General features: G+C 34.9%; 1 protein-coding gene across 1 annotated transcript in view; it reads left to right on the top strand.

The window, feature by feature from the left end:
* Window positions 1–389: 389 nt before the first annotated feature.
* CC2D2B (coiled-coil and C2 domain containing 2B) overlaps window positions 390–26,345 on the top strand; it is a gene marked incomplete at both ends in the record, with an annotated part of 109,044 nt that continues 83,088 nt past the window's right edge. The window contains 9 exons of the mRNA XM_079699156.1: window positions 390–450; window positions 1,723–1,799; window positions 2,161–2,226; window positions 4,898–4,981; window positions 8,939–9,137; window positions 9,471–9,607; window positions 9,692–9,820; window positions 16,158–16,367; window positions 21,965–22,062. Of these exons, the coding sequence (XP_079555282.1) occupies window positions 390–450; window positions 1,723–1,799; window positions 2,161–2,226; window positions 4,898–4,981; window positions 8,939–9,137; window positions 9,471–9,607; window positions 9,692–9,820; window positions 16,158–16,367; window positions 21,965–22,062 (1,061 nt within the window). The remainder of the gene's footprint in view (window positions 451–1,722; window positions 1,800–2,160; window positions 2,227–4,897; window positions 4,982–8,938; window positions 9,138–9,470; window positions 9,608–9,691; window positions 9,821–16,157; window positions 16,368–21,964; window positions 22,063–26,345) is intronic.

The raw sequence follows: 26,345 nt of genomic DNA on the forward strand, positions 1-26,345 counted from the left end.
CTTTTAGAAAGTTATCAGATGCTACAGAGTACTCAGGTAATAGCTAACATTGATATAGTGTTGAGTTTCAAAGTATTTTCCTATGTTTGATCTCATTTGACCCTCCTAAAAGGTATATGAAATAGGCAGTATATGAACACCAACATCTACTGGATTTTATCATTAAAAGGTTTTTTTGATATTACAGAGAGCAATTTTTTAATTTAAAAATCTATCATATATAAAGAGCTCATACCCATTGATAAAAGGATGAAATTTAAGAAAACAGGCAAAGGATATGAATTGTCATTTTAAAGGAGATGACTTTCAAAGGGCTGATAAACCTATGAAAAGATGTTAAATGCCAAAACAAAAAGATACAAGGTAACCCTTCCCCCCTTTTTTTGCAGATGTCAGAAGACACAGATAACATTGCAGTAGAAGAAAATGTAGACAAGCATCTACAGAAAGGTTCTCAATAAGTATACCACAGCTCTAATACTGTTGGACTTTATTTTTAAAAGATATAAATGACTAATTTTATCCCAGGGTTTCATTTGGGAACACAGTTTCTTAAGGGATAAGTTCAAACAGAAACTAAACTTCCTATATAATACAAGTGGATATAAGGAAATAATGGTAAAGTCAGTGCATGTAATAAAACTAAGTTTTGTTTTCTCTCTCTCTCTCTGCAAACATGGAGAATCTTCTTGTTCTTCAGACTATGTTACACCTTAAAGATACAGAGATATAGAACCTGCTTCAGGAAGTTTCCAGGTCTCAAGGAGAAAAGTATATAAATAATGGTTGACTCCTGCTTCATTTATCCAGCAAATATTTATTAAGCACCTACTATGTGCCATCTGTCATTCTAAGTTCTGGGAATAGAGTATAAACAAACCAACTAATAATTTTTAAATTTTATCATGGAATACTGCAATTAAGAATGAAGATTCTCATGACCTATACTGATTTAGCTTTATGCTTACCCTTTATTTCCACCATTTTCTATTTAACCTTTAACTACTCAAAGGCAGGGAGAAGAAAAAGAAAAATACAAGGCAAAATGACCAGTAGGTCCTCCGTTTTCTATTGTACCTAGGACTGCATAACCCCTGTCTTTCTCAATCCATACAGTAGGTCATCTGGTGGATGAGAAGAAAATAACATGAGGCTTGGAGTACACATAGCAGCTGGAGCCTTCTTTATACCCAGCAAGACTGTTTCATTTCCTCTAAGAGCTGGCAGTATTATACTGAATTTACAAAACTGACATAAGTAGTTAAAATGGGTGCTTGGAGACTTACCTCTCTTTTTTTCAGATTCCTTCCTCTTCAGTTTAATCAAGTTGAAGTAAACTGGTTTTGATATTTGTATATTCTGTAGACTGTAGAGCACTTTATATAGAATATTACTGTTTTCATTGATTTTTTTTCCTAAAAGGAAAAAGATAAAGGTTTGCTTACCTGAACCTTTTTTTTTTTTTTTTTTTTTTTAGCCTCACTACAAAATTCAGTACTGACCATGCATGAGTATTTATTCCAGATGGAAAAGGGGGAAGTTTCTAAGCTTTATTTTCTAGGTTCTAAGCTCTCATGGGGCAATGACCCAGTCTTCATAATTGTCATGATCCAAAGAAATGCATGTTATTTAGCTATTTAATAAGTACTTTTGATGCTATTGCTGTTTAATTATATTATAAGAAAGTGTCATGAACTCCATATTATGTTGGCTTCTTGACAGATTTAAATATGGAAGAAAATCAAAACATAATAGAAAGTCTGAGAGGCAAAGTAAGAGAAAAGATAAAAAATGCCAAGGTAATATTATTTTTTCTTTCCTATTTTCAAATTTACTGTTTAAATCAACATATATCATGATAAACTTTTCTTTATCAAAAAAGAGCTAAAATTCTATTTTAATACAGCTCCTTAAATCCAAAAAGCTTCAAATTGTTTTCCATGCTTTCTATTTCCAAACTTGAAGCCAAGAAAAGTTAAGTGATTTGGTTATGGTAACTAAATTTGACATCTCAGGAGAAAACATGTATATACTTTTTAAAGGAAAAACATTGAGAAGTCTTTGTTTTTATCTATTTTGGGCAAAAGACTTATGAACACGATTATGTCTATATCTGTGAACATTAAGTTTTCCATACTATTTATTTACATTGTGCTTCAGATTAATCAAGGCAAAAAATCTTCAGCTCAGCTGCTCATTGATAATAAGATATATCAGTGGTCTAAGGTGAATAACTTTAAAAAAAAACTTTTTAGAACAGATTTATTGAGGTGTACTTTACATAGCGAAAATTCATCCATTTTAAGCATATGATTCAATGATTTTTAGTAAATTTACAGAATATATAATTAACATTATAATCCAATTTTAGACCATTTTGTCACTCCAAAAAGATCTCTCATGCCAATATTTAATCACTCTCTATTTCTATTTGACATTATTTCTTACCTTAAAAAATTATAATAAAATAGGTGATCCCCGACTTACAGATTTTGTTCTGAAATACAATGTGTAATCACATATTTGAAACTTCAAATGACAAAATCAATCACATCTTGGGCGAACTGCATTATTTAGAGTAAAGGCTAAGCAGCTTTAACAAAAAGATTCAAAGTAAAATGTCTTAATTAAGATAGAAGTTTTATTTCTCTCTAGTGTAATAGATAAGTAGTCCAGGCTACTAGGAGAGTTCTGCCATCTTCAACACTTAGTTTCCATCTCTGAGTCCAGTGGCAAAGCTACTGTGTCTTCGTTTGCTAACCAAAAGGAAGGGGGGAGGAAGAGAGCCATAGGATTGCAGATTGATCTCTTACAGGACAAGACCTGAAAATTGCACACATTATTTCCACTAAAGGAATGTGGGAAAAAATGTCTCGGTATCCAGCTAAAAGTAAGTTCTATTATTAGAAATGGGAGAAAAGACAGCAATGAACAACTAGTCATTTCTGCCATAAGCAATGAGAGTATTTAAAAAATACTCTCAAATTTTAAAATGTAAGGAGTGTATTTCGGGTTTTTTAAAAACTCATCTTTGTCTTCTCCGCAGGGTCCCTCTTGGGTGCTTAGTAAAAATTAATTAAATTTAATAGTAAAAGCAGACTAAAAAAAGATGATTGTATACATGTTGTTCATTCAACAAATGAATAAAAGTGAGCCTAACTTGGATTTAATTTAACTATGAATAGTAAAATATTGGAAGTTTGTCAAGATAAGTCCATTGAATATCAAGAAAAGAGGTAAAAAGGAAGAGAAATTGGCTTCTAAGAGTTTCCATTACAAACTACTAGGAAGGGATATCTTCTCAGGAAGTTGAGGATTTTAGCAAATGATTTTTCAATGAGCAGAGACAGAGGGAAGTAAAAATATATATGGACAGTTTATATATCAGTATTGTTGAAAGGTACATAACGTTTAAAGTTAATGGGACAGCGATATTGTAGATACAAACAGGATGTAGGATAAGCTTTTGTATTTTACATATTTTTGAATTCTTCAGTTCCTAGGAACTAGCAGATTTCCTCCTTCCTTCTTTCTTTCCCTCCCTCTCTCTCTCTTCCTTCCTTCCTTCCTTCCTTCTTCCTTCCTTCCTCCCTCCGTCCCTCCCTTCCTTCCTTCCTTCTGATTCCTCTCCCAAACCTCTCTAAAAACAGTTCATTTAAACGTGTGTGACAAAGAAGTGATAAGGTGATTTATATTTGAAAGATTCAGACTTTACAGGATTGAAAAATGAGAACCTATTTATAAGCAAGTTCATCACTAAGAATATGCCACTTTTAATACTTTTAATTATCTCTAAGTTCACAAAAGATTATTGATGGGGTGGGGTGGTACTTGTATATGAGTGCATTCATACATGAGAGCACCCAAAAACAGGGAGAGAAAAAAGAGTTTGCCCTGAGTCCACATTTTGATCTAACTGTAAGGTAATGCTCTCAATACTCTGACTAGGGTGAAGAGATAGATTGGGAAGATGGAGAAGATTTGGACCCTATATTTTTATTTTAAAAAATTTTCTAATTGAGATATAATTGACACATTATATTACTTTCAACTGTACAACATAAGGATTCAATATTTGCATATGTTGGGAAACGATCACCACAATAAGACTAGTTAACATTTGTCACCATACATAGTTACAAAAAAAAGGTTTTTTTCTTGTGATGAGGACTTTTAAGTTTTACTCTCTTGACAACTTTCAAATATGCAATATAGCATTATTAACTAGTCACCATGCTGTACATTATATCCCCAAGACTTACTTATTTTATAACTGGAAGTTTATACCTTTTGACCCCCTTCACCCATTTTGCCTACTGCCCCCTGCACCCCCTGCCTCTGTTCACCACCAGTCTGTTCTCTGTATCTGTGAGCTTGATTTTTTGTTTTGCTTTTTAAAAATTTCACCGATAAGTGAGATCATATGGTATTTGTCTTTCTCTGTCTGACTTATTTCACTTAGGATAATGCTCTCAAGGGCCATCCATGTTGTCACAAATGGCAAGATTTCATTCTTTTTATGGCTGAATAGTACTCCATTGTGTGTGTGTGTGTGTGTGTGTGTATGTGTGTAAATCTTTGTCCATTCATTGGTTGATGGACACTTAAGCTGTTTCCATACCTTGGCTATTGGAAATAATGCTGCAATTTTATTGTTTTTGTTTTTTTAAATCACAGTTACCGGACCTTAAAAACAAAACAAAATACAAAAATAATTCATGAGCCAAACAGACTCAAAGTTAAATATTAACTTGATACTATCTCTCCTACTGCTTTTTGTTCTTGAATAAGATACAGTTACTATTACCATATTACAGAAAACTACTTCTTTCCCTTAAAAGCGGAAAACGCTTTCACTTCAACACTGAATACTGGTTTTCCATTGTTTAACCTGCAGACTGAAGTCTCACTGGATGAAGGTCTTTCGTTTTTTATTCTGAGTGGTGAAGAAGACTCAACTTTAGGTCCATCTGCAGAGCAGGTTGGATTTGTTTCCCTTCCTCCTACATCCTCATTCTCAGGAAAAATAACTCTTTATTAAAGGCATAGAATGAAATACTTGATGGGAGGTGAAATTTTTATTATTGAGCTGCCTCCTCTTTGAATTGAGAAGCTGTTCATAATAATAATTCCTAACATTTATTGAGTGCTTACTGGATGCCCAGTGATATTCTAAATTTTTAATGTGGATTGTCTCATTCAATCCTCATAATAACCCTGTGAGGTAGGCATTATTATCATTTCTGTTTTTTTTTGTTTTTTTTTGTTTTTTTTTTTGCGGTACGCGGGCCTCTCACTGTTGTGGCCTCTCCCGTTGCGGAGCACAGGCTCCGGACGCGCAGGCTCAGCGGCCATGGCTCACGGGCCCAGCCGCTCCGCAGCATGTGGGATCTTCCCGGACCGGGGCACGAACCCGTGTCCCCTGCATTGGCAGGCGGACTCTCAACCACTGCGCCACCAGGGAAGCCCATCATTTCTGTTTTATAGGTGAGAAAATAGGCACACAGGGGTAAGAACTGATAGAGCAGGGAAGTACAGGCTATCAGCTCCAAAGCCTGTGTTTTCTTTTGTTCTTCCTGTTCATTTCTCCAAGTGCGCACGTTGTTCTCTGTAATCTCTATTACTCTTCATTGATTCCCCATTCTTCATCCCTCCTTGTACAATCCCAGACCCTTCTAATTTCTGTCAGTTCTTCCCAAACTCTTCAGCCCACTATTATTCTAGAGCTGTCCTTTCCTCCAGTCCTAATCAGTCTCACTAGTCTTTCCCATCTCCTGATTCGTCAGTCTCATTGGTCTCCCTTCTGCTCCTATTCCTCTCAACTTTCTCCATTCCTCTCTACCTTCAGATCTCTCTACAGTTTCCTTGAGCCCCCTCCTGTGTTTCCAGAGTTCTACCCAGTATCTTCTGACACCTCCCAGTCATTTCCAAATCCTTCAGGTCCTCCTTTTGAATTTCTCTTGGACCCCCCTTTGCCTTTCTACTTACTTCTCAGTCTCTTCCATTCCCCTTTCTTTGTATTCTGTATCCTGCTCCAGTCTTTACATTCCTTTTGTTGTTGTTTGTTCCACAGAAAAGAGCTTTATCTTTAAAAAATATAACAAATTTATTATATACATTATAAAAACTTAATGCAGAAAACCACGAGGAAGGAAATAAAAATCATGTGACATCCCACTGCTCTGAGATAAACCACTATTACCATTTTTTCATACTGTTCTCTATGCTTATACCCATATATGCACACACAGACTTTTATATAAATAGAATCACAGTATAGCAATTCCATTTTTCCATTGCTCAGCCAAACCTTGGTGTCATCCTTGGATCCTCTTTTACTCACATGCCTCATATCCAGTTTGTCACAAATCCTGTTGGTTCTACCTTCAAAGTATCCAACCCACTTCCAGAACCCAGCCCACTTTTCATCACCTCCCCTGGCACAGCCTAATCTATGCGGCCGTAACCTCTCATCCAGATCATTGCCATAGTCTCCCTTTATTTTTACTATTGCCCCAACAGTCTATTTGGTATACCATACAGTAGTCAGAGTGATTCTGTTAAAATCTAAGACAGAACATTTTTTTTAACACCTTCTAATGGTTTCCTATCTCACTGAAAAAAAAGCTGAAGTCCTTATAGGGGCTTCCACGGCCCCCTTAGTACCTCTCTGACTTCCTTTCTCACTAGTTTCCCCTTCTCCCACCCAACTCCGGCCATACTGGCCTCCTTCCTTTTCCTGCCTCAGGGACTTTGTACCTTTTAACTGTCTAGAAAGCTCTTCTCTTATGCTCTCTCCCTCACTACCTTTTGGTCTCTGTTCAAATGACACATAATTAAAAATACTGTGCCTGAAAACCTTATGTAATAGTACCCCCCAACCCCCCATCCTAGTATTCTCTAGCCACTTATCTTGCATCATTTTTCTTTATGATATTTATCACCACCTTGCATGTATTTCTGTCTCTTTGTTTATTTTCTTCCTTGAACATATTAAGCACTCCATATTTGAGTGAATATTGAATAAATGAGTATCAAACAAGCACATGCTCTGCCAAGTCTCCTGATATCCCAGAATCCCATGATATGGGTTAAGTAATGGACTTTTCAGGGGAAACGAGACGGTCCACCCAGCAGAGTGCACCAGGACAAAGCGCTGTGGTTATGGCTGCTTTTCCTTCTCACAGGGAAGACATGAGAGAAATTAGGTCAGTGGGGCAAGTAGACTATTTGGGCACAAGGAAGTCCAGGCTTGGATGTGGGTTGTTTAGAGAAGTTGTTTGGAAAAGCCATCTGCCCTGCACCTGGTATATTTGGGGACAACGGGAATCTACTGTCCTCATCACAGGGAGGAGAAAGCTACTGTTCTGTGGGAGGCTGAGTGTGACTGTGGCTCCTTCCTACTAGGAGAAAGGGGAGAATCTCTCTCTCTCTCTCTCTCTCTCTCTCTCTCTCTTTACCACACCATACTCAGGTGCATTCATTTAGACTTATGCATGGAAAATTAGGTGGTTGCCTTCTGACCTCATGCTTCCTGTCACACGACAGCTAACAGCACAGACACTGGTCTGCTGTGAGCTGCATAGTGAAGACCAGGAAGGTGATTATATTGCTTGAGATCATAGCTTGTCTCAGGCTAAAAATATAGGTAGCTGTAGTGGGGTAGGATTCATGAAAGAGACCTACATGGTCATAAATAAAAGGCTGGGATCCAAGATGAGAGCCTGACATGACTCAGCCATCAGGGCAGACCTCAGCTCTGAAGGCAGGTTGAAAGCCCTGGCCCACACCAGGGGTGCGGTGAAAGTAGCTTGGTAATAGGACCTCCAGCAGGAGCAAAGAGCCCCTCTTTGTCTATGATTGGAATATTCAGAGACATCCCCTATGTGAAGATCCCCCAAATCTTGCTCCTAGCTGTCAGTGTCATATCTTGTTTGACTTCTGAAGATGATGCCACAAAGATTTCTGGATATAAAATACTTTCTTGATTTCATGACAGGGATATAGGGAAGGTATGATGATGTGATGACTTGATATGAACCTAGGTGATGCTTAACCGTGTTACTCACTTAATTTTGTCAGTTGATCAAGGCCATCTACGGTTATCTATTCAATGGAATTCTATTATTAATTCTTTTAATTTAATTATTTACCCCTAAATGTATGTTTTTGAAAATTAAGGGATTTTTATTTGCATGACTCACATACTCTGTCTCCTTCTCTCTTTCAATATATGTAGATTTTAAGTTAGACAACTAAAGTCATCCAAAATAAATTGGTAATTTTTTTTGTGAAGAGACTCATATAAAATTTCTGATATAATATAAAAGTATACATTTTTATATTTAGCAATATATCTGTTTCAATACCTACATTCAGATTGTTTGTAACTTTTATATATCATATTTCAGAAATGTATCATAATCAATCACACTGCTACAGACTTCTATTTGTATCTTTACTTTTCTTTCTTTTTTTTCTTAAATATCATCCAGAAAACAGCATGACTACTCCACATCACCTTAGGTAGTACTTCTTTCTGAATGGTGGAAAAAAATGGGGCTGAAGACCACATGGCTTGATGTCTCTAGACTTTGCCCTACGCTGTGAATTCTCAACAGTTGAAATATCATAGTCCAATATTTCAGAACATTTTCCATAGGAGAGGAGAGACTTGAATTGTAATTCTTTTTCAGTAGTCTTTCATTGAGAATTTCAATGAAGGGCTATAGAAAAATCATATTTTATAATATTAAGCCTTAAATGAGTTCCTCTGTGTTCAATGAAAGTTCATTGTCACACAGTTTCAGCTTGAACTTGAACTGGGTGGCATAGATCAGAAAGACTTCACAGCAAGATTCTAGTACCTTTCATTTATCTGCCTGTTAATCACTGAGGAAAAACACGTATACTTATTTTTCTTTTTGGTATTCAACAGAGATCAGTAAATGATAGTTATCACAAACACTTTTCACTTGGTGATAATTTACAGAACTTTGCTAAGGGCCGAGATGAAGATTTTATGGAAGAAGTCATTTTCCTAGATTTACTTGAAGTAAAGGCTGCCGATTATGAAGATGATCAAGAACAAGTAAAAAAACAACAGGCAAATATTTTTGTTCCAAGCAATTCTCCGGGTAAAGTTTTTACAAGAAAATATTCAAGTCATTAATGAATCATATTGTAGGATAATAGCTTCTTTGTATGCTGGATAGATAAAAAGTACTGATTTAAAATTATAGAAAAATTTCTATATTTGTTCTTCTTGCTTTCTCTGAGTTAAAGGGAATTGGTTTAAAGAGCTCATTCATTGTGTGTGTGTGTGTGTGTGTGTGTGTGTGTGTGTATAGACTTTCTGCTAGGCTTTAGTGGTAGACTATGTGATAGTTCCATTTTGCTTCTTGTTTGGCCAATACCAGTTTAATATTTTGGACTTTAAAGTAAAGTAATATCTAGGTTTTGTTATTAAGTGATCAACCAACTTAAACCGCCAAAAGATATGATGCCACGCATTTTAGAAGAAGAAGGATTCTATGTTCACAAAAAGCCAGAAATATATAAAAAGACCTGCAACAAAATGGAAAATCGCCTGCTTAAACTAGAAGAGGCAAGTTCACTAGCTCACTGATTGTGTGTGACATTTGTTTTTAGTGTAATATTTACTTACTATATTCTTAAATAATTTTGATAGGGGAAGTGTTGGTTTGAAGAAAGTGGAGAAATAATGTCATTACCTTCACCTGTTAGACGGTCATGGAATTTCAGACTAAACATAAGTAAGGAACCTTTAAATCCAGCACTGAAGACCATATACAGGAAGGTAACGAACAACAGTTTATTTATGATTATGGTTAGAATTCTTGTAATATCAATTATAACTTGTATACTTATATTTATGGTGTTAATTCACCTTTTAAAGATATTAGTAAGTCTAGTAAAGGCAAAACTATGATGAAATATTAAATATCCATTAAAATTATGTTTTCAAGGAATATTTAATGATATGGAGAAGTGCTCAAAATAAAATGTAAAGTTAAAAAAAGCAGAATGCAAAATTTCATATGATCCTAATTTTATAAAAATAGATAATGAATGAATGAATTTATCAATGAATGAATAAGTAAGTACATATATGTGTATATAGCTAAAAAGACTAGAAAATATATCATAGTTAATAACTATCTCTGGATAGTAAGACATAGGATTATTTTTATTTTCTTTGTTATACTCTTTTCTATTTTCTAAATTTCAGAAATGAATGTATGTTATACTTATAATTAAACTGATTTATGTGTATTCCAAAAGACATTATGAAAATTAGCAGTCCATTAACCTATTGAGAAGAAATATTTAGACAGAAATAGTTATGTTAAAAATTTGGCTTGAAAAAATTTAAATAAGAATTTTGTACAAAAACTTAATTGCTCAATCGCTTGCATTAACCATTCCATATATAGGAAATATGGCTGTATGTAGATACAAAGTGGAAATAATGCTTCCTAAAAATACAGTCAACCCTTGAACAATGCAGCAGTGGGGCACCAACTCCATGCAGTCAAAAATCTGCGTACTGCTCTCTCTGCCTCAAAAATAAAGAAATTAATAAATTACTCATCCAAGGGCAGGAAGCTGAGACAGTTTGGGTAGACTCAGGACTCAAACCCTAGTTTTTTTGATTCCACACATTGTGATCTCTAATCGAACACCAACTTTTCCCCACACTTAGTTAATTTAAAGATCTGTAAAATGAAAATATAGATACTGTAATTATTGAATAAATCTGTGTATAAGTGGATAAGCTCAGTTCAAACCCATGTTGTTTAAGGGTCATCTGTACTTACAGGACTTCATTCTCTATTCCCTCTGTTGCTTTAAACCTGTGAGTTACTTCTCCTCTTCTAGTAATTATATGCCTTCTGTAGTTAATGCTTTTTCTTTACAGTTGCAGTTCTGTGTTTCTTGCATATTCCAGTAACTGCAACATTTTAACAGCAAGAGCACTTAGTTCCTTATAAGACTGTTACTTCTCAGCCTCCATAGGAAATGAGATTTCTCCCTAAACTGAAGAGATTTATACTTTTGGAGGTCTCTTTCTCTTTCTGTAACATGTGAGGATCTTCTTTCTTTATGATATTTGCTCTCTTTTCTTCTCCACAGTTTCTATTTCTTTCCCAGAGAAACTAGAAAATTTTAAAGAAGTCTTCCTTATGTTGTAATATGTTTTTTATATCTTTATACCACTCATAAATTTCTTTCAGGATTTTCTAAAAATACACCAAAACTTTTTGCTGCTAAGAAAATCTTTTACCATTTTACCATGCAAAATGCATTTAAGCTTTAATTAATTGTCCTACTTTTAAAATTAAAGACATATACAAAGATTTTTATCATGAATGAGTGTTGACATTTATCAAATGCTTTCTCTAAGCCTATTAAGTATTGTAATAGTATTTTCTTAACTTTTAATGTGGTGAATTACACTGATTTTCAAATATTTCTGAAATAAATCCCATTTGTGATGCATTTTCTTTTTATATATTACTGAATTTGATTTTCTAATATTTTGTTCAGGATTTTTGCATACATGTTCCTGAGATAACTTTTTCTTTGATTTTTCTTCCTTGTAATGTTCTTGTCAGATTTCCATCTAGGTTACACTGGCTTCCACACAATTTGGGGAGTGTTCCCTCTTTTTCTCTTCTCTGGGAGAATTGTATAAGATTGGTGTTATTTCTTCCTTAAAAGTTTGGGAGAATTCACTGCTGAATCCATCTTGGCCTGGAAATTTATTTGTGGGAATGTTTTCTATTATAGACATATTTTTTTAAAAATAAAAAACTGTCCAATGGAAGCACATCCTGTGTTTGTGGCTTGGAAGACTTAGTATTGTTAAAATGTCCATACTACCCAAAGCAATATACAAATTCAATGCAATCCCTATCAAAATCCCAATGGTATTTTTCAAAGAAATAGAAAAACAATTCTCAAATTCATAGGGAACTTCTAAGGACCCTGAATAGCCAAAACAATCTTGATACAGAAGAGCAAAACTGGAAGAGTGAAATCATCGTTATGTCAGAATAAGAGTTTTCTACCGTCTTTCTCTCCAGAGAACACTGATTTTGACAATCACCCATGGACAAGAGTGCCATTGTGGAATTCTGGGAGTCCAGTGGAGAAGTTCCAGCACACCATTGAAGTAAATGGTCTAGAATTCTGGGTTGGTTGTTATTCTTCTTTTAGCACTTTGAAGATAACTTTCCACTTATTTCTGAAACTCATTGTTTCTACTGAAAAGTCAGCTTAAAGTCTTACTGTGGTTTTCAGTTTTTCTCTTTGTCTTTGGTTTTCTACTATAATATATTAAGGTGTGATTTCCATTGTAATATGTTAAGGTATGCTTTTTCTTTATATTGATCCTGCTTTGGGCTATTAGGGCTTCCTCAGTGTATGCCTCCATGTTATCCATGCATTTTGGAAAATACTCTGCCATTATCTTAGCAAATACTGCTTCTGCCCTAATCTCTTTCTCTTTGTGTTCTGGAACATCAAGTATACATATCCATTTTATCTTCTGCTTTTGCCTTGTTTTTATCCCCTTTTCCCTCTGAGTTTAGTCTGAATATTTTCTGTTGCCCTGTCTTCTAGTTCACTTAGCTAACTTTCTACTGTGTTTAATCTCCTGTTAGATCCATCTAATGAATTATTTCCCCTTCTTCATTTATTTTTTACTTGAAAAGATTTCTCTTTTTTTTACCTTAAGGAAAAAGCATTCTGTGATCTTTGTTTTTGTGTTCCTTCTAGTTTAGGCTTAATATCTAAATACTTTTTAAATTTTTAATTATTTCTATTACTCTATTGTTACCTCATTTCTGAGTTTTCAAAATTCTGGTTTGTGTTCTTTAATGTTATAAATTTTCTTAATGTCTTTTGGCTTGTTTTGTAAGTCACATTTCAATTTTTATGTTTTTGAATGTCTTTCTGGTATGCTTTGATTGTGGGGATATTATATTACTGTTTATTCATTTTTATTATAGAAACTTTGTATAGGTTTAATCTTGAGACTTTTCTGCTGTTCATTCTTATATTAAATTAGTTTTCCTGAAATTTTAGGAAAAAAGCTTGCTTCAGATAACTTTTCTGATATCACAGAATTCTGTTGTTTTTGTGTAGTGTTAAACAATATAGTGGCTGTATTCTCCTTCCCAGATTTTTTTCTGTACCTTCTATTAATCTCTGTGGTCCCTGACCATCTCAAGTTTTATTCCACTTCCAGTAGTTTCTCTTTAGTGTGAAGTCTTGTCATAAAACTTTCTAGGGAGTAGGCTCCCCTAGCTGCTTCAGAATTCCTTGCTGTAACCCATAACTGGAGTAGGCAAAACCTCTAACAGTTTTAGCTGATGGCTTTTTTTTTTTTTTTTTTTTTGGCTGCATTGGGTCTTTGTTGCTGTGTGCGGGCTTTCTCTAGTTGCAGCGAGTCGGGGCTACTCTTAGTTGCGGTGTGCAGGCTTCTCATTGCGGTGTCTTCTCTTGTTGCGGAGCATTGGCTCTAGGCGTGCAGGCTTCAGTAGTGGCACATGGGCTTAGTTGCTCTGCGGCATTTGGGATCTTCCCGGGCTTGAACCCTTGTCCCCTGAATTGGTAGGCGGATTCTTAACCACTGCGCCACCAGTAGCATAAAGTTACGTTTATGCTACCCTGTAGTTTATTAAGTATTCAATAGCATTATGTCTAAAAAAACCCCAATGTACATACCTGAATTAAAAAACACTTTATTGCTAAAAAATGCTGTCATCTGAGCTTTCAGGGAGTCATAACCTTTTTGCAGTAGTAGCATCAAAGATCACAGACCACAGGTCACCATTACAAATATAATAATGAGAAAGTTTGAAATATTGCAAGAAGTACCAAAATATGACACAGAGACGGGAATTGAGCAAATGCTGTTGGACAAATGGTGCTGACAGACTTGCTCAACAAAGGATTGCCATGAATCAATTTTTACAAATTAAAGAATTTGTAAAAAAAAACATGACATCTGAGAAGTACAATAAAGCAAGGTACAAGGAAATGAAGTATGCCCAGATCTAAAACTATATGGCCACTATATTTCCAGAATCACCCATCTAATGAATTCTTAATTTCAGATATTTTCAGTATATTTTTAGCTTTAAAGTGTTCATTTGACATTTGATTCTTCTGAATATATTCCAGTTTTCTTGTGAAATGCTCCATGTTTTCATCTTCTCATCTTTTCATGTATTTTATCTTTTACTCTTTTTAAAACACATTAATAATAGCTACTTTAAAGTCCATATCTGATCAAACTCCAATATCTGGGTCTCTGAAAATCTGTTTTTTTAATTTGTTATGCCATGTAACAGCATGGATGTTTTTGTACTTTCATCTGGTTTTTGGTTCATTGTTGCCTAGATCTTTGTTCTTATGGTCTAACACACTTACCTAGTTCTAGAAGTTCACATAATTCCTTCAGTAAACTGCTGCTTTTAACCAGTGTCATGGAGCTTGCTATCTCCCAAGAGAACTCATTCCAGTATTAGGCAGTTCCAATTGTTTATTGTTTTCTGTGTGAATTAAAATCTGCCTCCTGGATCACTATTGCTCTTTTGACTTTGGCCATAAAGAGCTCATAAACTACTTCACTTACGTGACAGCTCTTCAAATATTTGAAGCCTACTTCCACCTTTAGCTTTTGCTTTCCAGTCTAAACTTGCTTCCTTTGACTACTGTTGGATATTCTGCCATCTCAGTTACCCTTCTCTAGCATCTGAGCACCACAATCAGTAGGTATTGAATAGGACAGGACGGAGGGCAGAGGTTTGTGTTATTCCAGTAGAAACCCAAAGCAAGTAAGCAACATGGTTATTCATCCAGTACTGAATCTGCTTAATAAGACAGGCATCTCTAGCTTAGCAACTTGAATTTCCAAAATTATTCAGTTATAATTTGGTTGTTTAAAATGGAAACTGTTTATTTCCTTGGTGGTTTTGCCTGGTTAATGACCAATTTACTACCTATTACTAAATTTTATAGGTGGAATTAAGTTCAGGTTTCCCTTTCTGAGTTGGCCTTTACATTGAGAATAGAGACTTACAAGATAAAGATAAAACAAAAACAAGCTTTATGACTATTTTCTTGCCTCCCCTCAACCCAAAGAGGAAAAAGGAGGAGATTCCTAGCTCAGGAGAGAGGAGGGAGGGAGAGATGTAGGCATCATCCTGGTGACCTACAGTCCTTGAGAAGCACTGGATATGCCACACCAGATCAGGGGTGGGACAGCAGTTTTTTTCAGTGTAATAACAGGTGTAATAGCAATGACACAGACTGGAGGGTATGTTCTACTACTACAGATTGATCTAGAAAGAGCTCATGCTGTTTTTTTTAGGTGGTTGCAGTCATGGCTCATATCAGGAGTGGCTAGCCATTCATGAATTAAGCTGTACGTGCTAAGTAACCCACTAACCTTCTCAAACTATATCACTAAAAACTAATCACATGAATATTCAAACATAAGTACTTAAATTCAAAGTAGTATACTAAAACACTGTTGAATCATTTTTAATAAAATCTAAGGCCTATGGACTTCAACTAATTTAGGGACAATCTGGTTTACAAATGGAGACAGTGTCATGTATAAAGAAAGATGGTCTCCTTATAAGGTAACATTTGCTTAGAGAGTCCAGGCCCCTCCAGGGAATTTTCCAGGGAATTACCAACATGTTCACTTAGGAACAATGTTTTAATAAGGGTTTGTCATTTAACTCTGGCCACAGATGACAGTTAGAACATCACATAGCGAACTATTGACCCACCAGTTCTAAACACCATTTTTCATAGTGCTCCCATAGGAAATTATTTGGTGGCTTATAACTTGAAAGTTCAACCTCTACCAGCACACAATAGTAAGGTAGATGACAGTAATTTATAGCAAGATGATTAAAATTCTGCAGTGTAAATATATTTTATGAAATCAAGGGCTATAATCAATTTTGAGGAAGAAGGAGCAAATAATTGTTTTTTTCTTTTTCTGTATCTCAATTTTCTTACAGTTAACATATTACTTTTAAAAGAAGTTACTTGTAATTTCAAAAGAAATAGAATAAAATTAATATCCTGTAAATATTTTTCTTTAAAAGGCAGTGAAATCTGATCTAGAAAGCTCTATTAGGAACAAAATGGAAGGTCAAAGGGAAAGGTACCAATTAGATCTCAACATTGTGGGTTTGCAATTCAGTCATCATCCTCTCTTCAATCAAGAACACGTATTATGTGCTAGGCTGCTCCAACTTTATGAGTGTTTTCAGGACAGGCAGCAACAGAATTTACCTCAGCTGCTTTATGAGAAGGTGAGAATGGTTTTCATTATATTTACAGAGCTGAACTTTTAATATTGAAAGAGAAAAGAGACTTCTTAGTACAGAGCAAGCTATCACTGAATATTTTCCCTTAGCACTTTGAATATTTAATCAAATAAAAGAATGGTTGATTTCAGTTCTCCTGAAAAGAAACTGTAGGAATTAACTGGCCAGGGAGGCAGCCTCAAACATATCCTGCAGGATATTTAACATCTATAAATGTTTTCTAATCAATGGTATTCTTGGTCCTATGACTCAAGAAGAATATTTGAAATCATTACTATTTAAAAGAGCCAAATGGCTGTTTTCAATCTTGTAAGAGTGTATTTTTGATAAAAATATTAGTGACCTGAATCTCTCATCAAATATGAAGAGTGCTAGTCTGAGAATGATTAATCCAAGTAGTCATCTAATGACGTCATAAAGGGTACATAAAATCTGAAGAGAAATCGAAGGAGTACCCACTGATTATTTTTATGAATTTGCACCTCTCATCTAGACTCTGTGCTGAGTTTTTGATACATGAGCATTCTGTTAACTAGTGTTCTCTCTGAAAAGATATTTTGATAGGTCTCATTCAGCTAATTAATACAGTTAAAAATAAATATTTAGTGAGGTATTTAGTTAAATATTCAAACCTAATAGAGTCACCAAGATACTCCAATAAGCTGAAAATGAATTGTACCTTAATATATCTGCTTTTTAAAATACAAGTGCAAAAACTACAGGACTTAATCCATTTGATTGAATTTTCACGTAGCAATTGTGTGGGAGAACTAGATGAAGACCATGAATTAATAAGGTCAGAATATTTCCTAAAACAAATATTGAATATTCTAACTTTTAGTTTAATATGACCATTTTTTTATGAATGAAGGAATCAACTCTGAAATTAAGATGTAGGTCATTGAAAAAGTGACTTGATTTATAGGTTTCTACTTAATAGACAGTTTTCCAACAGTACTGTATAATTTTTGAAGTCTGATCTAGCAATATCAATTATATTCCACTAGAGTACTATCTATTACTGTACATAAAAACTCTACATTTGTTTTTCATGTAGCATGGCTCTCTGTATAGAATAACATTTAGGGATCATTATTTGTAACATGTTTATTATTATTATTATTATTTTGATTCTTAGGAGCCCAAAGTAATTTCTTAGCTAATTTTTACTTTTCTTCAATTTATTCTCTTATGTGCACATAAACATTTTCTCCAATTTCCTGGTAAATTGTAAAAAGAGAAATTTGGTAGGTCATGTACATGTCCTTCTAAAATGAAAGAGGAGAAGAACAGTAGGGAGGAGGAGAAAAGGCCAAGTGTTACAGAGTGTGTCCATTGGTGTGTCCTACCAGAGTGTGTCCTACCAAAATACTGATTTATAATGTATGTATCCTTTTAGTCCGTTGGTGTGAAATGTATGGCTCTGCTTGTTCTCAGTGGGTTCAAACCAAGTTCAGAGTAGTGGGAAACTCACTGACATCCAAGGAATTCTGAAACTGGAATATGTCCCTTTATATGAGTATGAATCTCACTTAAAGAACAAGGAGAAATGCTGCAGACAGTATTAGAGAGTAGAAAGGATCCTCAGCTTTGCAGCGTTCTGCTATTTTTCCCTCTAGTTTTTTTTTTTTAATTACACAAGTAATACAGGAGTACATTCTCATTGTAAATGATTCAGTGTAGAAGTTTCAAAGTGTGAAAGACCTACTTCAATCTTCACCTCATGGTTTGAACTACAGCTTTAAAGTTCTCTTTTCCATGTATCTGTGTGTATACATATACCATGATAGTTTTCAACATAAATTGGATCTTCCCATATGTATTATTTGGCAACTTCATTTTTTAAAATTAATTCTGCACCTTGGAGCTTATTCCATATCACTATATATAGACCCATAATATACCTGTATTTTAATATGTTTAATCACTCCCCATTCACGACACTTAGATCATTTCCATCTTTTTATGATTACAAATAATAAAGCAATGAACATCCTTGTACCCATATATTCGAGCACACAAGTGAAAACTTCTTTCACACAAGTGAAATGTAGGCTAGATTCACAGAAGTGAAATTTTTTGGTCAAGGGTAAGAGTGCATGAAGTTTAAATTTTATTAGAGCATAATGAATTGCCTTTCCAAAAAAGGTTTTCAGTTTGAATTTCCACGGACAGTACAGGACAGACCCCACTTCCCAGAGTCCTAACCAGTAGTTGATATTATTTGCCCATTTTTCTGTAGCTTTGTGTATCTTTATAAGAGTTTTCTTATATATACACATATATGTATATACACATGTACACACATGCACACACACACTGGATGTAAGTCCATACAAGATACATGTCTTTTGAATATGTTTTATATATTTTTGTCCCATTCTGTTTCTTGCTTTTTAACTTCATTTTTCTTATCTTTTGGAAATATTTAAAATTTTATGAAGTCAAATCTGTCAGTTTTTTTCTTTGGGGATTTTAAGTTTTGTTGTTCACTTACTAAGCTTCCTAGATTTGTATCAATCAGCATACCTTTGGTTACAACTCACAGAAAACTCTCTCTCAATTGCTTTAAACAATAGGGAAAAAGTATTGCCTTCTGTATCAAAAGTCCGAAGTTAGGGCAGCTCTACAGTTGGTTAATTTGGTGGCTCAACAATATCATCAACAACCCTGGCTTTTTTCTCTTTCTAATCTTCATCTTCAGAAAGCTGACTTGGTTAGCTCTTCTCATGGGAACTAATAGAGTGGCTGCTCCAGCTGAAGGCATGCTGGCCAGACACACAATATGCAGCCTAGAGTCTCACTTTGAGAGCCCTCTCCAACCTTTCCCTTACACCACAGCAGATTTCCCCTCATGTCTCATTGCCTAGAATTATATCACATTATCATGCCTAAACCAGTCACTAGCGAGAAGAATGACATTGCTACAAATGGCTAGACTCATCAGGGTTTACGTCTAAAATAAATGGAAGAAGATTGAGCAACTGAACAAAATTGGGGCTCTGCCTACCAAGAAAAATAAGTATTCAAGGGCGACCAATAGTGTCTGGCAAACCAAAATTATAAAGATGCCTTTCTAAGGATGCTCAGCATCACTAATCATTAGAGAAATGCAAGTCAAAACCACAATGAGGTATCACCTCACAATGGTCAGAATGGCCATCATCAAAAAAATCTACAAACAATAAATGCCAGAGAGGGTGTGGAGAAAAGGGAACCCTCTTGCACTGTTGGTGGGAATGTAAATTGATAGAACCACTATGGAGAACAGTATGGAGGTTCCTTATAAAACTAGAAGTAGAATGACCATATGACCCAGCAGTCCCACTACTGGGCATATACCCTGAGAAAACCATAATTTGAAAAGAGCCATGTACCACAATGTTCATTGCAGCACTATTTACAATAGCCAGGACATGAAAGCAACCAAAGTGTACACTGACAGATGAATGGATAAAGAAGATGTGGCACATATATACAATGGAATATTAGCCATAAAAAGAAATGAAATTGAGCTATTTGCAGTGAGGTGGATGGACCTAGAGTCTGTCATACAGAGTGAAGAAAGGGAAAAACAAGTGCCATGTGCTAACACATATATATGGAATCTAAAAAAAAAAAAGGTTCTGATGAACCTAGGAGCAGGACAGGAATAATGACGCAGATGTGGAGAATGGACTTGAGGACACAGGGAGGGGGAAGGGTAAGCTGGGACGAAGTGAGAGAGTGGCATTGACATATATACACTACCAAATGTAAAATAGCTAGTGGTAAGCAGCCGCATAGCACAGGGAGATCAGCCGGTGCTTTGTGACCACCTAGAGGGGTGGGATAGAGAGGGTGGGAGAGAGATGCAAGAGGGAGGGGATATGGAGATATATGTATATGTATAGCTGATTCACTTTGTTATACAGCAGAAACTAACACAGCATTGTAAAGCAATTATACTCCAATAAAGATGTAAAAAAAAAAAGTCTATATATTCTCCTAATAATGTGTGTGTGATATGTAATTTCTAGGTTTTTATTCTATCTAGAGTTTATATCTGTGTTTTGTGAGGTCAGGCTTCAACTCAATTTCTTTCCCCTAAAAGGTTAGCCTATTATTTCTACTGATTTAAAATTCTGCCTTTATTGTAAACCAGTTTCACATATTTACATAGATTTAAGGACTATCTACTCCACTGACATATTGGTCTGTTTCTGCCCTGTTTTAATTACTATGTTTAATTATTAAATTTTGATGGGTAAGGACAAGTTCCTCCTCATTGGTTTTTTCCTAGTATGTATTTGCATATTCTTATAGAGTTGATCTTCCATATGAACCTAAGAATTAGCTTGTCAACTTCTATTTTAAAGATCCTATTACCAAGGCTTCCCTGGTGGTGTGGTGGTTAAGAATCCGCCTGCCAATGCAGAGGACATGGGTTCAAGCCCTGGTCCAGGAAGATCCCACATGCTGCGGAGCAACTAAGCCCATGCACCACAACTACTGAGCCTGCGCTCTAGAGCCTGTGAGCCACAACTACTGAATCCCGCGTGCCTAGAGCCCATGCTCCACAACAAGAGAAGCCCACACATCTCAATGAAGAGTAGCCCCCTCTGAGAAAGCCCACGCATAGCAACGAAGACCCAAAGCAGTCAAAAATAAATAAATAAATTTAAAAAATAAAGATCCTATTACCAAAAGAGTCTAAAAAAAAAAAGTGGATATATGTATATGTATAACTGATTAACTTTGCTGTACACCTGAAACTAATACAATATTGTAAATCAACTATACTCCAATAAAAATTTTAAAAAAGATCGTATTACCATTTTTATTGTAATTGCATTGTTATATTAATTTTGAAAGAAATTTTACCTTTATAAAAAATTGGGTTTCCTCATCTAGGAATGTAGTATGTCTTCACATTTGTTGAGGTCTCCTCTTATGTCTTCCAGTAAACATTTATATCAGTTGACTCTAGTCGTGGAGTTGCCACAAACTGTCGCTAACTGCGATAGACGATTTCTGCACGTTTTAGGGTTTTGTTTCCTTTGGTTTTATTTCTCTGTCGATATTCTCTGTGGATATTTCTGTCTGTTTTATACTTTCCTCCATATATTTTGCTGATTTTATTTTACTTGTTATCCTATGTTGTTATACACTTATTCTTTTATAGTGAGATATAGATGTGTAGATATAATTATAAAATATATGTATAGGTATGGTTGTGATGATGGTAGTGAATATGGATAAAGAGAGATAGTTATCTTTTCTGTAACCATGGGATTTTAGATAGAAGATAAGATAGATTCCTGTGCTCAATATGCCATCTTGATTGATTGGCATTTCTTTATATTATAAACTAATTACTTAGAAGTTTCAAGGTATAATGTTTGTTTCTTAGACAAATATTGAGGCTCTTCTCAGTTCTGCCCCAAGGTGCTTATATAAAATATATTTTGGAAGACAAGGCAGTAATACACAAAAAGTTATACACTTGTGCTTCTGCTGCTCATACCTAGACCTACAGGTGAATTGGCGTAGTGGTAACAAGTGGATGAAATGTACCAAAAAAGCTCTTTTCTTTGTTGTAGCTTAAAGCACTGAAGGATGCTACCAAATTAGCAAACGAAAATTTGGAAACAAGCCAGCTGACCAGAAAATCTTTACAGGATTATTATTGGCAGATAAGGTAGGTTTTAGGCCATTCATGTATTCATCAAGCATTTATTAAGTAATTTCTTTAGACAGAGTATAGTACAATGCTATGGATGATATAAAATAAGAAAATAACAATATCCTTACTCTTTTTTTAAAATTGAAGTATAGCTGATTTACAATATTTTGTTAGTTTCAGGTGTACAGTAAAGTGATTCAGTTGTATTTTTTTCAGATTATATTCCATTATAGGTTATTACAAGATACTGAATATAATTCCCTGTGCTATACAGTAAATCTTTGTTGCTTGTCTATTTTAGGTATAGTAGTTTGTATCTGTTAATCCAATAATTCTAATTTGTTCCTCCTTCCTTCCTTCTCCCCTTTGGTAACCATAAGTTTCTTTTCTACGTCTGGAGTTTATTTCTGTTTCATGTATAGATTCATTTGTATTATTTTTTAGATTCCACATATAAGTGAGGTCATATAGCATTCATATTTCTCTTTTTGACTTACTTCACTAAGTAAAATATTCTCTATATTCATATGTTGCTGCAAATTACACTATTCCATTCTTTTTTATGGCTGAGTAATATTCCAGTGTGTGTGTGTGTGTGTGTGTGTGTGTGTGTGTGTGTATTTTTTTTTTCTTAAGCCAATCATCTGTTGATGGGCCCTTGGGGGCTGTTTCCATATCTTTGCTATTGTAGATAGTGCTGCTGTGAACATTGGGGTGCATGTATCTTTTCGAATTAGAGTTTTCATTTTTTCTGGGTATATACCCAGGAGTGGGATTGCTGAAGATCCTTAGTCTTTAGGCAGTTATAGAAATGGTTCCAACCTTTTGTAAAAACTCATTTTTGTGTAAGAATATTTCATAGAGGTGTCACATGAAAGTAGTTGTAGTTTTACAGTCTATTTAAAAAAATACATGTTGATTAAAAACTACTATGAGCTTATTAATACTTTTCAATTGACTTGGATTATATTTATCTCAAGTGTTTGTATATGTTTGAGAATTAGTCCACATACACATATGTGCAAGATATATTATTAATTCAGTCTAAAAACAATACTCAGATAGTATATAGAGTTAAGGACTCCTGTAAAAAAACGTGATCTACAAGTTGCGAATCATTGGCTGATAGAATTGTTTGGAAGACAAGTTAGGAAAGAATAAAATAACTGGAAAAGTAATTTCAGGACAACACGATTATGTGTCAAGGAATCTTCAAAAGCAGGAAAGCTCTCTGGGCGGTACTTTTTGGGTAGAAAGTTAAACTATGCACAAAGATATGACAACTGTGAGAGTGATTTGATAGTTAAAGAATTTCCCTGACTCTATGCCCATTGACCTGAAATGGCTCTACAAGCTCTTAACCACTAGAGGCAAGTTGTTTTAAATAATTGGTTTCCTAGAATAACCTAGTTAAATGCAAACAATATTACTTGAGGAAGTTGACATATGCCTTGTACAAGTACTGGCACATAGTGAACTCTCAATAAATGTTAGTTGAATGAATGAGTGAATGAACAGAAACCTTCAGTATTTACAAAACAAACTAGTGTTATTTATAAAATTAACTACAACTTAAGGCAAAGAACAGTCATTGGCATAAGGAACACAGAGCAAGTAAGGAAGGATTGAGGAACAAAGAGAGTGGTAAATATGTGCGTAAGTCTCAATGAACAATCATGTAGTGATGTAATGATGTCTTACAGGGTATAAAAATATATAGAGAGTTAAAATATAAAACTTTTAGGGCTACCCTGGTGGTGCAGTGGTTGGGAGTCTGCCTGCCGATGCAGGGGACACGGGTTCGTGCCCCCGTCTGGGAGGATCCCACGTGCCGCGGAGCGGCTGGGCCCGTGAGCCATGGCCACTGGGCCTGCGCGTCCGGAGCCTGTGCTCCACAACGGGAGAGGCCACGACAGTGAGAGACCCGCATACCGCAAAATAAAATAAAACAAAACTTTTAGAATGGAGTAAAGAATGGAGAAGGGTAAATGTAATTAAAGATATTTGCATTGACTAGGAGGAGAATAAAGGTAAAGCTTAATATTAGACTTTGATAAATCAAGGACTTAGATTTTAACTTATGACCTCTAAAGAAAGAGAATTAAAAAATATATCTTCCAAATCAATTGAAGAGGAAAATAGTATAATAAGAAAATACTCAAACAATCCAAAAGAAGGCAAAAAAAAAAAAAAAACAGAGAGAGAAAAGAGACTGTAGAGACTGATGAGACAAGGAGAAAGCATAAAAGAAAATGGTGGAGTTAAACCTAAATATATCTAAGTGAGTTAAGTGATCCATTTTTATCTAGACTGGATTAAAATAATTGGATTTCTTCCTGGAATTTTTCTTTGTGGCAGTTATGTCTGAATTTTATTTTATTTTATTTTTATTATTTTTGGCTGCATTGGGTCTTCGTCACTGTGCGCGGGCTTTCTCTAGTTGTGGCGAGCGGGGGCTACTCTTCGTTGCAGTGTGCGGGCTTCTCACTGTGGTGGCTTCTCTTGTTGCAGAGCATGGGCTCTATGTGCATGGGCTTCTGTAGTTGTGGCACATGGGCTCAGTAGTTGTGACGCACGGGCTCAGTAGTTGTGGTGCACGGGCTTAGTTGCTCCGTGGCATGTGGGATCTTCCTGGACCAGGGCTTGAACCTGTGTCCCCTGCATTGGCAGATTCTTAACCACTGTGCCATGAGGGAAGCCCAATAATTGGATTTTTAAAAATCCAGTTATATTTTATTTAGGAGAGACTTATCTAGAACATAGGGATATAGAAAGTTAGAGAACAAAATAATGGAAAAAATATGTCACATAAACACTAACAAAAGAAAGCTGGCATAGCTAAGTTAGTATAAGATAAAATAGATCTTTAAGGCAAAAAGCTTTACTAGAGCTAGAGGGCCACATCAGAATATATGGTTTAATTCACATGTGTGCATATACACACACACACACACACAGACATATACATATATGCATATCATAATATGGCTTCAAAATATATAAAGCAAAATTTGACAGAAATATAAGGAAAAATAGCAATTCACAAATGTATTGGGCAATTTTAACACATTCCTCTCAGTAATTGATGGAATAAATAAACCAAAAAATCTCATTAAGGATATAGAAGATTTGAACAACATGCTTAATAGACTTCACTTGGTATATTTGTAGAATATTGTACCTAACAACTGCAAAATACCACTGTCTTCAAGAACACATGGAACATTTACAAAAATTGACCTTATGTTATCTCAACAAATCTCAGAGTTTCAATATATTCAAAGGATTTAAATCATTTAGTGCAGAAACGCAACACAAAAATGCAAAAAATATTGCTAGGAAATCTCCATATGTTTGGAAATTAAGAAATACAGGTCTAAATAATTTGTTAGCCAGAGAAGACATCATATTGATCATTGGAAAATGTTTTGAATTTACTGATAAAAAACTAATATGTATCAAAATTTGTAAGATACAGCTAAAATAATTCTCAGAGGAAATTTTGATTATTTAAATACATATATTAGAGAAAAAGAAAGGTTGAAAATTAATGAGCTAAGCATCTTTCTTAGAAAGCTAGGGAAAAGGATAGAAGGAACGAAATAAAGAGAACAGAAATTAATAAGAAAGCTAGGATAGAATCAACAAATCCAGATGTTTGATAAAAAATTGATAAACTCGGGACTTCAGTTTATGAGGTTATCTTATCCTTGAAATTAAAACTTAACAACAATACAAAAAACACCGCAACCCAATTTCATTCATGAAATATGCTAAACAGAATTTTATCAAATAATATAGCTAAACTGTGGTCATTCCAGGAATGCAAGGATGATTTAATATTAGAAAATCAATCAGCATAATTTGCCATACTATAGTGTGTTTGCAAAGTCAGGAAACCAGTAATAGTATATTACTTCAGCATCCAAATAATCCGCTCACTACCCATCAGGCAAAGTACCTCTAAATTTGAAGCAATGGTTCTAATTGTCAATCTGAAAAAATGTATAAGAAATATACTACAGAATGTCCAGAAAATCTGGAAATACATGGATGTTAGCAGAGCACTTTTGAATAGTGAAAAATCTTTAAGAGGTATGAATCTCTAAATGGAATTTCATTCTCTACATCAAGATGTGGGTAAAATGGAAAAAAAAAAAGAAGGGTGGGGGGTCCAGAAGAGTTAGTACAATACATTCTTCCAGGCCATTTGTAATGACTTGTACTGTAGTTCTAATCCACTAACATATTTTTTTAAATTTATTTATTTTATTTATTTGTTTTTGGCTGCATTGGGT

Source organism: Hyperoodon ampullatus (assembly GCF_949752795.1).
Source record: "Hyperoodon ampullatus genome assembly, chromosome: 1".
Classification (NCBI taxonomy): domain Eukaryota; kingdom Metazoa; phylum Chordata; class Mammalia; order Artiodactyla; family Ziphiidae; genus Hyperoodon; species Hyperoodon ampullatus.